Here is a 13,662-nt window from a genome sequence, read left to right as displayed (position 1 = left end):
AAAAAACTAATAAACCTTTAAAATAATATAATATATAAAACTTAAATAATTGAATTGAAAAAGAAAAAAAAAAAAAAAGGAAGCCCAAATACCTAGCAACACCACTGAACCCCCCTCCTCCGTCTTCCCTGCCTGGGGTCCGAAACACCAGGGACTCGCGGACCATGCCGAAGAGGTCTTGCATCGTTGTTAAGGGCTTTTCAGTCGGTTTCTGCGGCTCAATGGTGAAGCTGTGCAGAGAGCAACGTTAGGATTTTGTGAGTGTGAGGTTCATTCTCTTCTTCTTTCGGCGTGGGGCTGTCGGGGATTGTCTGTGAGTCTCTGAGTGGAAATTTGAAAGGAGGGAAAAGGCTTAGGGGGATCTGGTTATGCTTGGTTGGGGTTTGATGAGAGAGCTGCTTCTTCGTTTTCCATCGATGGCAATGATGGTGGGTTCAGATTTGAGAAAGACTATGCAGGATGAGAGAAAAGGAGGGAATTGGGTTTTTGTAGTTTTTATACCTTTTTTGTGGTTATCGTATGTGTATGCGTGAGACGGTGAACCTTAGAAATTTTAAAATGGACTGCTTGTTTGGATGCCTAGAAAATGCAAAAACAAAGAAGTGGTTGTGTTTCGGTTGGCGGTGTGGGGAGGAGAGAGAGATGCGGCCCGGGTATGCGTTGGGCGAGGCTGGAAGGGGCTACGTATGGGTTGGTTGGTTTTCAATGGTGATGTGGGGTCGGGGCTGGGGTAAGGTAGAGAGAAAAGAGAGGGACGAGGAGAGGCACGAACTGCTAGTGGCAGAGAGAAATGAGAGGGACGAGGAGAGAGAGTGAGACAGAGAGAGATCGAGTAAGGCAGAGAGAGAAAGTGAGGGCCTGGGGTTGGGGCTAGGGGTTCGGAAGGACGCAGGGGGGAGGGTGGCAGTCGGTGAGAGAGGCAACAGTTGGGTGGCTGTGCAAGGGAGGCGGAGGTGTTGCTGGGTTTCTGGGCTTCCTCTTGAATGATGGTTAGTTCTTGTTTTTCAAATCAACTTTGATTTTAGCTAAAAAAAAATTTTGGGGAAGAAAAATCGATTTTGGAGATAGGTTTTGGATGTTTGATGGTTTTGATTGATGGGTTTTCCTTAAATAATTAATTTTTTTAATCTTGGCAATGAGTTTTTGGTTTCTGTTTAGGAGAGTTTGGGAAAGGGTGGAAGAGAGGTTGGGGTTAGGTGGGAGGAGGTGTGACGGGCCAGGGGGTTGGGTTTAGGGGGGAGGGGCGAGGGAGGTGGAGGGGGTGGCCTGGGTTTGGGGGGGAAGAGCGAGGGAGGTGGGGGGGTGGCCTAGGTTTGGGGGGGAGGGGCGAGAAAGGTGGAGGGGGTGGCCTGGGTGGGGGAGGAAGGGGAGGGAGGGTGCTAGGTGGGGGTTGGTTTTTTTTTTTTTTTTTTTCAATTTTATATAATTTTAAGGGTTTTATTGATTTTTTTATTAATTTTTGTATATGTGTCTTTTTTTAAAAGATAAATCAACATTTAATGGTGGGGTCCAGGTGTGCCACGTCAGCGCCACGTATGCAAATAACGGTCAGACTAACGGAAGTACTAAGTTGACGAAATATTGAAGTTGAGGTACCCGAATAAAAGTTTTTGAACCAGAAGTACCCAATTGATAAGTGATATATAGTTAAGGTATATAAATAAAATTAACCCAATAAAATAATTACCTGGTCATGGTCAAACCACAAATAAAGAATTATCTAATTTTTCTTTTACTATATGTACTTCATCGCTAGAGCGAGTAACCACATTGCAGATATCATCCTCGATCAATTAACCAATCTTACCAATTGATCGACAAGAGCAATTTTGTGTATTTTTCAAAGTGTAAATCCATTAGCATAAGAATAATAAGAGTAATGTTATTTAGTCCAAAATAACTGACTAAATTGTTTGGAGCAAATGAAGTGGCAGCCATTAATTGGGTGTCTTAGCCCAAATATGTATTAAAACACTAATTGATGGCTGTCACTTTATTTGGTTCAAGCAATTTAATCAGTTATTTTGGACCAAATAGCATTACTCTTAACATAAATTCATCACTTAAAATTTTGAACTTTAACTTTCAGATTTTGGATTACTCTTTAAATAAACAATTCATTGAAACAAAAAAAAAAAAACAGAAAACTAAGAAAATGTTGTGAATTTATCAGCAAAGTTATCCACATTCTTTCAAATAGTTCTTGAGAATATTTATTATTATGAATATTGTTAATTACATAAATTGAAGCTGTATTGGATTCTCTTAGTAACAAGGAAACTTTTTTCTTGTTTATATTGGAGGGGATTGGACTTTTAACCTATCATAATTCTAATTCATTTTCTTATTTTCTCTCATTATGTACACTCCTACTATGTTTATTATGCATATATCATGTTTATTGCGCAAGTAAGAGTGTAAGGGAGAAAATTTTGATATTTTAGTAACAAAAAGGGTGTATGTATATTTTTTATTATTGCCAAGAGGTCCTCGACATAAACGAGTTTGGACTGACCATTGTGTTTTTTGTTGTTTGAGTAGCATGTGGCAATGTCCATATTAGGATTTAGGACTACCAGACGTCTGGTAGTGAATGACATAAATGCCGCAATTATAACTGAAATCTTAACAGAAAAATCAGAAAGGAATTGAGGGTTTTTCTTTTCTTTTCTGTGAAATTGAGAGTTGCGTTTCCACATTTTGATTTTGACAGAAAATGGTCTGCCGGGAACACACGTTTTTCTTAGCTTTTGTTCTGTTAATTTGCAGTTTTTGTATTTCTCAACAATTTACACTTTTGTGGTGCATCTTTTTTTATTTTATTTTTTGATAACGACTTTTGTGGTACAACTTACATGATCAAAAGAACCAAAACCATATTCCAATGATGTGCAAATAACCCACTTCAGAATCTGAAGTTAATGGAGTCCATATTAGGTACATCAATGTCCAATGTGCTTATAACCCACTGCACAAGTTTGAACTGGTAATGTAGTTCATCTATGTCCATATGCTTAAAAGCAGTTTAAGCAAAATATACGAATTATACCACAAAACTTGAGTGTGACGATTATACTATGTTATTATATTGACGTTGTAAGTTATATTACGTATTGCTGTATTGAAAAAGTAAAACAAAATTTATAGTTTATAAGTTTATTATAAAACGTTAATACGTGACTTTTTATGAGTGGTTAAACCCAGATATGATATCACCCCACACTTTTATGCTTTTCTCCCAATCTACATCTTCAGATTTGGAGTGTCACTAGTGGGAGTTGTTGCGGCTTAGCCGCTTAGGACTTCATCTGATAGGTCAAAAGATTTTGACTACAGTTCCGAGCATAAAGAGACAAACCATCTTATAGGTCACTAGAAAAGGACCCCTATGTTGCATGAATAAAGATACTGAATGAATCTTGAGGATAGTGGCCATATTTCAACTGAACCATGAAGTGGATAGGAAAGGCGCCGTTGAGCATCATTTTCAATCTTAGAAGCTGGTGGTGCGGTTTAAGCAAATATTTTTTGTTCTGTTCACATCTTCATCAGTGGCAGACAAGTAAGATTTTTCTAGGCAAATGAGAATACTAGAATAGGACAGTCTTATACAGAATTTCAAGATTTATCTAATAGACCCCACTCTATTCATGTACAATAGTATGAAGAAGAAATATTGCCACTAACAAATCATATCCAAATCAAGAAAAGAAAAAAGATTCACAACCCAATTATATCATCTCAGATTCTCAGTAACACAGCTCAACATCTGCTAAAGGTCAGCAAAGAATTTTTCCTACTATGAAATTCGGAAAGGTCAAAGGTGTGCATAAGTGCAACAAAACAATCACAACTGGTTCTTGCCAAAAAAGAATTTCTATGGGGTATACAGGCACATTCTTCAAAGTAGATCATAGAAAGGCCCAATGGACCAACGGAGAAAGGCCTACACCAAGGTGTGTGAAAAAACAGTCCTACCTCATCTAGATAGTTTTCAAATTCTGCAGCTAGTTGACTTGGTCACAAAGTTATCTCCTTGAACATGTCCTTAGAAACAATAAATTGATGGTATAAGTATCCAAAAATGACAAAAACAATGAAATTAGAATCTCAATTTCAAAATGAAAAATCAAGAAAGCAGTAGAAATTTAATTTGATGATTTCCTGCTTTGGAACAATTAAGTAGAGAGAGCATCATTGGCTTTTTTCTACAAAAGCATTCCATAACAGAAGTTTGAATCCTGTCCATTCTTCAACCCTTTTATAACTTATGCTACTTTGGGAACAAATGGCCCTCTTCAAGGTTTTGGTTTTGAAATGTCTCAAGTCTACCATGAGCTTTACTAATTGAATGGCTGCAAAAATTGTTAGCAACATAGTCTTCTGGTATAGCATAGCTTCCGCCAGAGAACCTTATGGCTCCTTCATCCATTCTCATACCCATTACGTTCTCTTTTTCTCGGGGGTGGTATTCCAAACTTGGTTGGCTTGGAATGCTAAAACCAATATCCATACCCTGATAAAGTGGTACAGGGAATCCTTTCCCAATGCTTGAACCAGGGATGATTTGTTTATCAAAACAACTCACATTTCTGGATCCTATTTGAGCAAAGCTTCCATTTCTTTCTTCCTGCTGCATGCCTGAACATTTTCCATTATAACCATTTACATTGAGCATGGGATTTGCTTTCCAAGAGTTCACACCTAATTTGTTTCCAGCAACTGTTTGTTGAATATAATTGCATGAAGAAGTCTTGAGCATATGGTTCTCACCACAGGGATTAGTTAACACACTGGGCAATGTCAAATACATTGAAGAAGATACCTGACTGGAAAGATTGGAAGGAAAAGTTGACTCAATAGATAATTCCTCCCTCTCTCCTCTTTCCTTTTCAGATGATGTGATGGATCCAATTTCTTGAACACAATCAACTCGATGTTCGATTACTGGATGGAAATTAGTAGATTGAACAATCTTTTGGCCTTTCAAAGGGATCTCTAAAGATCTACTACTGTAAGTTAGAGCTCTTGTGCCTGATAGATAGCTCTTTTGATGCTGCATTTGGACATTCTTATCAGTGGAACAGAATTGAAAATTTGGCTTAACAAATGAACCCAACTTTTCTCTTGGTATCAAGGGTCTAGTGGCTTGGCCATTATCTGCTTGTTCTTCAAGTATATGATAGCAATTATCATAACCAGTTGCTGTATTGCTTTTAACAGTCCTCCCTAAAGACTCAATATCACATTTCTGAGCTCTCATGCCAGATTCAAAGTTGTTTCCACAGTGCACTTGAACATTTACTTCTTCAAAGTTGTTCTGATGGTGCACTTGGACCATCTCCTTAAAGTTGTTCTGATGCTGCCCACATACATTCTCCTCACTGCTTTCACGTTGCACCAGAACATTTTTCTCAAAGTTGTGTTGGTGCTGAATTAGAATGTTTTCATCAAATTTTCTTTTATCATGCACTTGTATATTCTCCTTCGAGTAGATGTTCTCCACAAAGTTGTCTCCATTCTGTAATCGGACATTTTTCCCTCCAAAACTTCCTTCTCTCTGTTCAAGACGTGGAGCAGTATCATCCGCCACCAATTTTTGCATTTCCTTCTTCATCCATAAAAACAAATTTTCTCTTGTCACTTTAAGATCCTCTAGCAAGGAATCCATGAAGATTTTAACATCATCCAAAGCAGCAGGCTCAAAAATACTAGTTTTACTCTTTTTTCTACTAACTTCTTTATGGGAAGCTCTCTCCACTTGACTATTAGCCAAATTATCCTTTTTACTCCTACGGTGCACCCTTTTGCCTTTCCCAAACATGATTGGATCCTCAGTACAGAGATTGCGCATGCCATTCCGCTGGACTCTGCAATTATCAATTGCCTCATCACTGTCAAGTGAAATCAAACTGGAAACCAGTTTATGCTTCTTCTGAGTCGCCTCACTACTTGATTTAGACTCATCACTTGAAGAATCAATGTCATTGTCCCTCCTCCTAAACTCCCACCTCTGCCGTTCCACCTCATCACCCATTTTAGAGCTGGGTGACATTAGAGCTTTACTGACTTGGTATCAGTCAAGAACTGTGAATGTTTCACTGCTATACAATGAATCCAACACCCTAAAAATTTAAACAGAGATTATGAGGCCCACATTTCAAAAGTCCAATTGGTTTCTTGGAGCACATTAGCTGTTGGCTAACATTACTGGGGCTCATCCAAATCAGTGGTTTTGGAAAAACCACTAGCTAGAAGTCGTATTTGTCTGGCATCTTACACTGCTTTCCCTTCTCAATCCTGCAAGGTAAATAAGAAGAAAATTTCAATTTGAATGAATAAATGGGTTACGAATAGAGTAGTCATCAGAAAGATAGAGTGAAAAAAAAAATTAAAAAACAAAAACAACCACATGATTGAAAACTCATATACTCTCGAATTTCTTAGTCCCAAAGTACAAAACTAGCACAAACCTTTGATTAGTTTGAGAAATTTGAAACAGAAATGAAAAATAGATCCAATAGTTCAAATATAAGAATACTAAAGTGATTCCTATTTTTAACCTGGCACTACAGAAAAAATTGAATTACTACTCCCACAAACCCAAACCCCAATTTCTACAAAGACGCACAGTTAATAACTTAATACAAATAATCAAGAACAAAATTCAGGTTAAGAACCCCTCTAAATCTTCTGATCACAAAAGCTATAGCAGCCAAGAAAGACATGCATAAAAAAGCTCCCTTTTTTATACCATATGTAAGCCTGACCAGCTCACAAACACTATCAGGGGATTAGTAAATATCAACAGTCATATTACAAAACTAACATGCAAGCAGAAACTTTAAAGGTGAATCAATCTCCAATAATGATCACAGAGCTCCAGATAAAAGCAACAAACCATAAAAAACAATCATATACAACAACACAAATTTTAGTTATTAGCAGAAACGAAAAAAAAAAAATTGTTTTTGGGCTTCAGGCCCCGATAATCACCAAAAGAAAAAATTGCAGGGTCTAAATTACATTACTTCCCTATATTTCCTCAGAAACCCAGAAACATGATTATAGAAAAACTTGAAAATTTGACATCAAACAACGGAGAAAACATCAAGAATAATATAACAAATAACAAAAGAAAAGGCATCAAGTTATGGGTTTTCTTTTTTATTGTTTCTTTTTTCTCTTCTGAGATGAATAGTTCCGTACCATGCATCAATGGATGAAATTTTGTTGAAACCATGAAATTCCTCTACTCATAATCCACAACTCCATGTTTAACTGTAGCTTTGTGCCTGAGAATATATGTCTCATACAGGCGTCCCCCCCCCCAAAAGGAAAGAAAACAGTATGCTTTTGTCTGTAGGTATTAATTTGTTTGTCACTGGGAGCAGTGTTGTCTCTGTATCTGGTGAGTCAATGAGTTGGGTGAGGAGTGACAGAGAAAGTTATGGGTTTGTTCCCATTTCCAATAAGTTGGTCTAGGAGGATTGGAGGTGGATAAATGCAAAGCACAATCACTGAGTCTGGTCCTTAATGTGTAAAATGCTGCTTATTTGGTAAAAAAGTTAATGATTTCTGCACTCAAATTCACAGCCCCAACACTTCTTATCTGTCTCCACCAACCCCCTCATTTCCATGATGGCAAGGAAAGTTTGCCTCACCAAGAATTTCTCTAGCCTCTCCTTCATGGACCTCATGGTCTCTCCCTTTTTATTATTATTATTATTATTGCTGATGTCTCCCTTTTTATTGTGTATGTATTCTTTTTTATTTTTTATTATTTGGGTTGTGTAATAATTCTTTGTAGGAACTGAAAAAAAAAAAAATTCAAAATGCTCTGGAGACTTCACCAGATGGGATTCAGAGAATTCGACCAAAAGAAAAGATGGATTCAGAGAATTTGTTAATAATTTATTAATATGACCTGTAATTTATTTTTGGAGCTGAATTAATATGACCTGTATAGTGAATACTATACATATTTGTTCAGTTTCTTACTTTTGAATTGCAGAAGTGGAATTGTTGTTGCATTTTTGGTAGAAAATTTTTCCAATATAGAAAAGAAAACAAAAAAAAAAAATCTGAGCGAGGTTGACATAATTGGGAGGGTGTTTGATGCTTTAAATTTTGAAATTTATTTATTAAATGGAATTGAATAGAAAATTCAAGAAGAAAGTTGCTTCTATCTTGTTTCACAAAGCTATTGCACTATAATTCACAGGTCGGCACAAAGACGAGGAGTGCACATGCATAAGACTCTCAAATTATTAGACTGTCTCTCTTTACATCAAAACAAATAAATATACATAATATAATTTTTTTTTTGGTCAAATAATATAATTTTTTTTAGATTAACAATTTAAGATGTTCTAAACTAATCCCCCTTATTAGCAATTTAGATTAACAGTATTGTCACAATATAACATATGAGATTATCTTGCAATAAAATATTTATATATATATGATAGTTGTTTATTTATATAAACTTACACTTTTGGTAATTTAAGTAAAGAAAATACTCCCATGATATGCTACAGAAAGAAACCATTACAGAATGCTCCACTTTGTGGGGTCCTGTTACCACCAAAATAGTTAGCATACAGACTACATGCACTGCTCCATCTGGATCTTTACACAGTAACTTGTAAGAACTATATTTAAACTGGACCAACCAATTGGATTAATTTAAATTGTGACATATTGGCAATCCAGGGTTTTCAGTTAAATAGCAGTATAGCCTACACATACAAAATTGTACCTATAATCTTTCTAACTTGAAAATTTTCAGCTTTCTCCAAAACTAAACCGCTTCAGAGAGCAAAGGCTCACCAACCTACATGCATAAATAAAGAGAAAGTTCAGATAAGATGTCTCATCAGAAAACAAAAATCAACTGATAAAGTTTATGTAGTAGAATTCATACCGTTCTTTAATACCCAAGAAATCGACTGCCTTCACATAAATGGTGCATCATCGACTCGATCAAACCTAGGTTGATACACTTGGTTCAGATACAATTTAGATGGTTTCCAGAAATTAGAATCTCCTAGGTACAATCAACACAATATGCTAGTATACCAGTATAGCTCCCTTGGACTTGCCTTAACTCACAGTACTCCTTTTGAAAGAGATCAATGACTCTCAGGTAACCTGCGTCAGGTCAAGGAAAAGCAATGATTAATCTGCACATTAGATCAATGATTCCTCACTTGCAAGATCTAAAACAATTGTGTAATAGCTTCTCTTTAAACAGTGTTTTTCTCATTGAACATATAAATCATAAAATGAGGCTTGTAGGGCTGTTTGTCAGATGACTCAGATAAGTACATGTTAGCAAATGAGTAAAAGGTTGGAAAACCAAATTTATTTGAACAATCCAACAATAATGAAAATATCATTCCGTATGATGTGCATTGCACCATAAATAAAATTTTAATTACAAGACTGAGACAATTAGTCAAGCCATTCTTTTTTCATAATGACCAATATAGTTCCTCGAAGGAAAAGCTACGTCTTCTAGAGATGTTAAAAATAAGAGATAGATCATGTTTAAGTAAATGCAAATTGTAGTCAATTAACCTACCTCCATGGGAATTCACTTGTGTCTATTCCAGCTTGGTGAAGCTCATCAACGTACTGCAATGCCTCTCGGCACTCTTCCCGGTCATCAAAGAACTCTTTTTTGTCACCTTCTATTTGATATGCTTCATGGCCTTTGCCAGCAACCACCTGCAGCAAGGCAACATAATCTTATAGAAAGTAACAAGGAAAGTCATGAGAATTGGAGACCAATGCCAGGGAGGTTTCTGATTATAAGTCATTTGTGCGAAAAAAGAAAAAGAATTCAGATTTTCCCTTTTCATCTATAGTATAGTGGCTAGAGTATAGTATAGTGGCTAGAGTTACCATACTTGTCCACTGAATTCCAATCACGATTTCTTTTTCAAAATCGTTAAGTTTCTTTGTCCTTTTGGCCAGAGGTACTCTCAGAATCTCATGAAGAGTACCACCTCTGCATCTTACAAAAGTAAAACAAATGCCAATTCTTTTGGGTTGCACTTGGATGCAAAGATTTAAGACGGGTTTGGACTTCAATATTATTTTTGAATTGGTTGGAAGAATCATAAGAGGTTAAAAACAAATTCATAAGATACAATGCATTTGCAATGACTAGATACAATATAAAATTTGGGATTAGAAATGACTCGATACAGTATGATTTGAAATCTATGTTTAAGTGATAATGTAAAAGCCAAAAAAAAAATCCATACAAGTCCAAACGTTTGTGTGTTGTTAAAATTCCAGTCAAGCAACTTAACTATAGATCATTAACCAATATCCCAAGGTTTGAAAACTTGCAATCCAAATGAAGCATTAACTTCTTTCCAGATTTTGAAGAGAGAGAATGGATAATTCATTTTGTGTGATTTCTTTCTTCCCACTTTGTGATGTTTATACATAAATCTTGTACATGGAAGTAGATTGAGGCATCAAAAACTTACAACCATATCACCTTCCTCGCCCATGGCAACAGCACAACGTACAGCTACTCGTCTAATATCATGCAGGAAAAGCCTATGACCATTTGGAAGAGGTGGGTAGTAATCATGTTCGCCATGTTTCAAGTAATCCTGCATTGTCCATCCTATGCCAGCCAACATATCATCCAAGATGTCCACTGATGAAGATGACAAGTGTAAGCATTAGGATAACAAGCGTTTGATACTACAAGAGAATACTATACATTATACACTAGCGCTTTCAGAGATGCACACCTACATGGGCCATACTTAAATTTATAGGCACAAAAAATATAGAAATTACACCATCTATCGTAATTTATGTTTTGTATAAGAGAACAATTTTTTTGTTTCGAAATCAATGATAACACCTAACAGAAAAATAAAATAAAATAAAAACAAGTATAGCATATTTTTATAATGTGGAGGTTTCTATACATACATGGATCTTCATTCTTTGGATTATCAGACGTCAGTATTGTCACATCACTTTTATCTGTTGCAATCTTTGTCATCATGGGTCTTTTCCCTCGGTCACTCTCCCCAGAACAACCAATTACTTCACAAAAAGCACAAAAAGTTGGTCAGCTTAGAAACAACAATTACATTCTTTGCAAACTTTATTATTATTGGTGCTCCAAAATTAGTGCAGCATTTCTGATGATTATCAATAGTATGCCAAACTATGAATAAAGCACAAAATGAAATGTAAGAAGCATACCAGTAATAACCCTCCTTGCACCAAGCTCCCTTACAGAATCCAATAGTCTAGATAAGGCATCAGGAGTATGAGCATAGTCCACAATCACTCCAAACGCCTGTTCCTCATCTATTAACTCACACCTCCCTGGAACTGCATCAACCTCTTCAATTCCTCTAACAATGTCCTCCAACGGTGCTCCCACTGCAATCCCAACTGCAACAGCAGCCAGTATATTGTAAATATTATGCCTTCCAAGCAAACCTGACGATATCTCCAATATACCATGGGGAGTATTGACTAAAACCTGTGTCTCAAACAAGGAAAGCTCAAACTTCAAGGGATGAACATCTGCATTCTTATTCTCCATGGCAAAGGTCACAACTGGAACATCTTGGTTCCCTTGTGCAATGAAGAAAGGTGCATTCGGGTCATCAATGTTGACAACTTTCCTATGTCGATCCGGATCCACCATCCTCGAAAACAACTTAGCCTTTGCATCCCTATACTCCTCCTCAGTCCTGTGAAAATCCAAATGGTCTCTCGTCAAATTCGTGAAAACCACTATGTCAAAATCAACTTCATCACACCTCGCTAGAGCTAGCCCATGAGACGAAGCCTCCATGACAACTGCTTCAGCTCCATTATGGAGCATCTTAGCCATCATATTTTGAACCAAAACAGCATCTGGGGTCGTGTTAGGTGACTCCAACTTATTATCTCCATGAACATAATAGGCAACCGTACTCAACATACCTGTCCTCAATCCCATCGCTTCATACATCCCCTTTATCAAATATGCTGTTGTGGTCTTTCCATTTGTTCCCGTTATCCCAATCACCGCCATATTCTTCGATGGGTACCTATAAAAGGATGCAGCCAATGCTGGTAAATCTGCATTCGTATCTTCCACAATGACCAATGCCTTGCACCCCAAACTTTCCTCCATGTATATCTCTTTACTAGCTACAACAGCCACTGCTCCTCTCTTAATAGCCTCACTCAAATACAAATGCCCATCAGTTTTACTCCCAACACAGCACACAAACAAATCACCAACACTAACTACTCTCGAATCATGTTGAATTCCAGTAATTTCAACCTCTAAATCACCATAAACTGAAACAGGCACCACTTTACTCTCATCTAAAAGCTCAGCCAAGCTCATTTTAAATTTGGGTTCCACAATTCTAGCCCTAGTTTTACCATAACTATCAAAATCCAAATCAAACGAAGAATTTAAACCCAAGCTTCCATCTTTATCATCCAAAACACTAACCTTTTGATCAAATTTGGCAGACCCATCTTCGTCCGAGTCCTCATTAACAACCGCAAGCCCTTGAAGCTCTTCAATCTCCTCCAAGTCCACGACCTCCTCAGGCTCCAACTCGTCAACCCCGACAACCTCTTTCTTAGGGTTTGGCTTCAGAAGCCCTTGCTTCACAAATTCCTTGCGTTTCATGGCAATAGCTTGGTCAATATCGCCAAACAAATCGTCCCCGGAGTTGTCGTTAATTACGGAGTTGGGATTCTCGGGCGGGTCTTCCACGTCAGCAATGGCGTTGAGGAAGGTGGACTGGTGCTTTTTGAAGTCCTCCTCCTGGAGCTTGCGGTGGCGCGAGGCTTGCCGCTGGATTTGCTGAAACTTGGATACGCCGTGACCCGAGTCCTCTGGGGCTTCGGGCGGGTCGTCGTCGGATGGATCCGGGTAGTACTTGCCGTCCGGTCCGATTGCATGGGCAGGCTTAATGGGCCAAGCTGGAAGAGAAAGAATAGGGGGTTTCAGAAGGGTGGTAAAGTTGGGTTTTAGAGAGAGAAAGTTGGGTTGAGGAGAGATAAAGTGTGTGATTGAGAGGAAAGTGAAGGCCATGAGAGTGAGTGAGTGAGTTTGCAGAGAGTGAAAGAGAGAGAGAGAGAGAGAGAGAGAGAGGTTTTAGCGTTGGGGAAGGGATAGGAGGTTTATTGCTGACGTGGCGAGTGACGGGTTTTCGCGGTTTTTTGTTTTATTTGGATTTTATTTTGGGGATTTTTGAGAAGTTTGGGCTGGCAATGAATATGGGTCGGTCTTGTACTTTCTCATGGGATATTTTGGGCTCAAGGTCTTAGTAACGAGTACGCACAATGGGCCAGACCCGTAAGACACGGTTAAAATGAACAAAACACAATCACAATTGATACAATACAATACGAGCACCAAACATACCGTGTTGGCACTTCATGACACAAGTAAATGGGCTTAGTTGGCTAAAGTTTATATCGCATCAAGCATAGCACGGCACAAGCATGATATAGGCCCGAATTAGGCACGAGTCGTGTAACATTGTCTTTTTTCTTTTAAAGAATTTTTCTACAATAAAATTCAATTTTTCAAGCAATATTAATATTTAAATATAAGTTTTACATAACAACATAAGATAAGTGCACCAAACATACCGAGTT

The 13,662-nt window shown here is 37.5% G+C and overlaps 2 protein-coding genes across 4 annotated transcripts; both read right to left on the bottom strand.

Annotated features, from left to right (window-relative positions):
- Positions 1-4,273: 4,273 nt before the first annotated feature.
- LOC147274047 (uncharacterized) lies at positions 4,274-6,055 on the bottom strand. The gene has a single exon (XM_086256955.1). It carries the CDS (start codon positions 6,053-6,055, stop codon positions 4,274-4,276), a length of 1,782 nt encoding a protein of 593 aa, XP_086113081.1.
- A 2,380-nt stretch (positions 6,056-8,435) lies between these two features.
- Positions 8,436-13,130, bottom strand: MURE (ALBINO OR PALE-GREEN 13). Of its 3 annotated transcripts, none has more exons than XM_086256952.1 (7): positions 11,245-13,121; positions 10,966-11,082; positions 10,506-10,681; positions 9,587-9,732; positions 9,082-9,153; positions 8,927-8,991; positions 8,436-8,836 (listed from the first exon to the last, which is right to left on the bottom strand). In XM_086256952.1, exons 1-5 carry the CDS (start codon positions 13,091-13,093, stop codon positions 9,135-9,137), a joined length of 2,307 nt encoding a protein of 768 aa, XP_086113078.1. In that variant the 5' UTR covers positions 13,094-13,121; the 3' UTR covers positions 8,436-8,836; positions 8,927-8,991; positions 9,082-9,134. The 3 variants fall into 3 exon arrangements, with proteins under 3 accessions (XP_086113078.1, XP_086113079.1, XP_086113080.1); XM_086256953.1 differs by having other exon boundaries at positions 9,105-9,153; XM_086256954.1 differs by having other exon boundaries at positions 8,927-9,153; positions 11,245-13,130.
- Between the last annotated feature and the right edge of the window lie 532 nt (positions 13,131-13,662).

Source organism: Dryas octopetala, chromosome 9 (assembly GCF_963921425.1).
Source record: "Dryas octopetala chromosome 9, drDryOcto1.1, whole genome shotgun sequence".
In the NCBI taxonomy this organism is placed as follows: Eukaryota; Viridiplantae; Streptophyta; class Magnoliopsida; order Rosales; family Rosaceae; genus Dryas; species Dryas octopetala.
The sequence above is the reverse complement of the archived record's forward strand: the minus strand, read 5'-3'. Positions and strand labels throughout refer to the sequence as shown.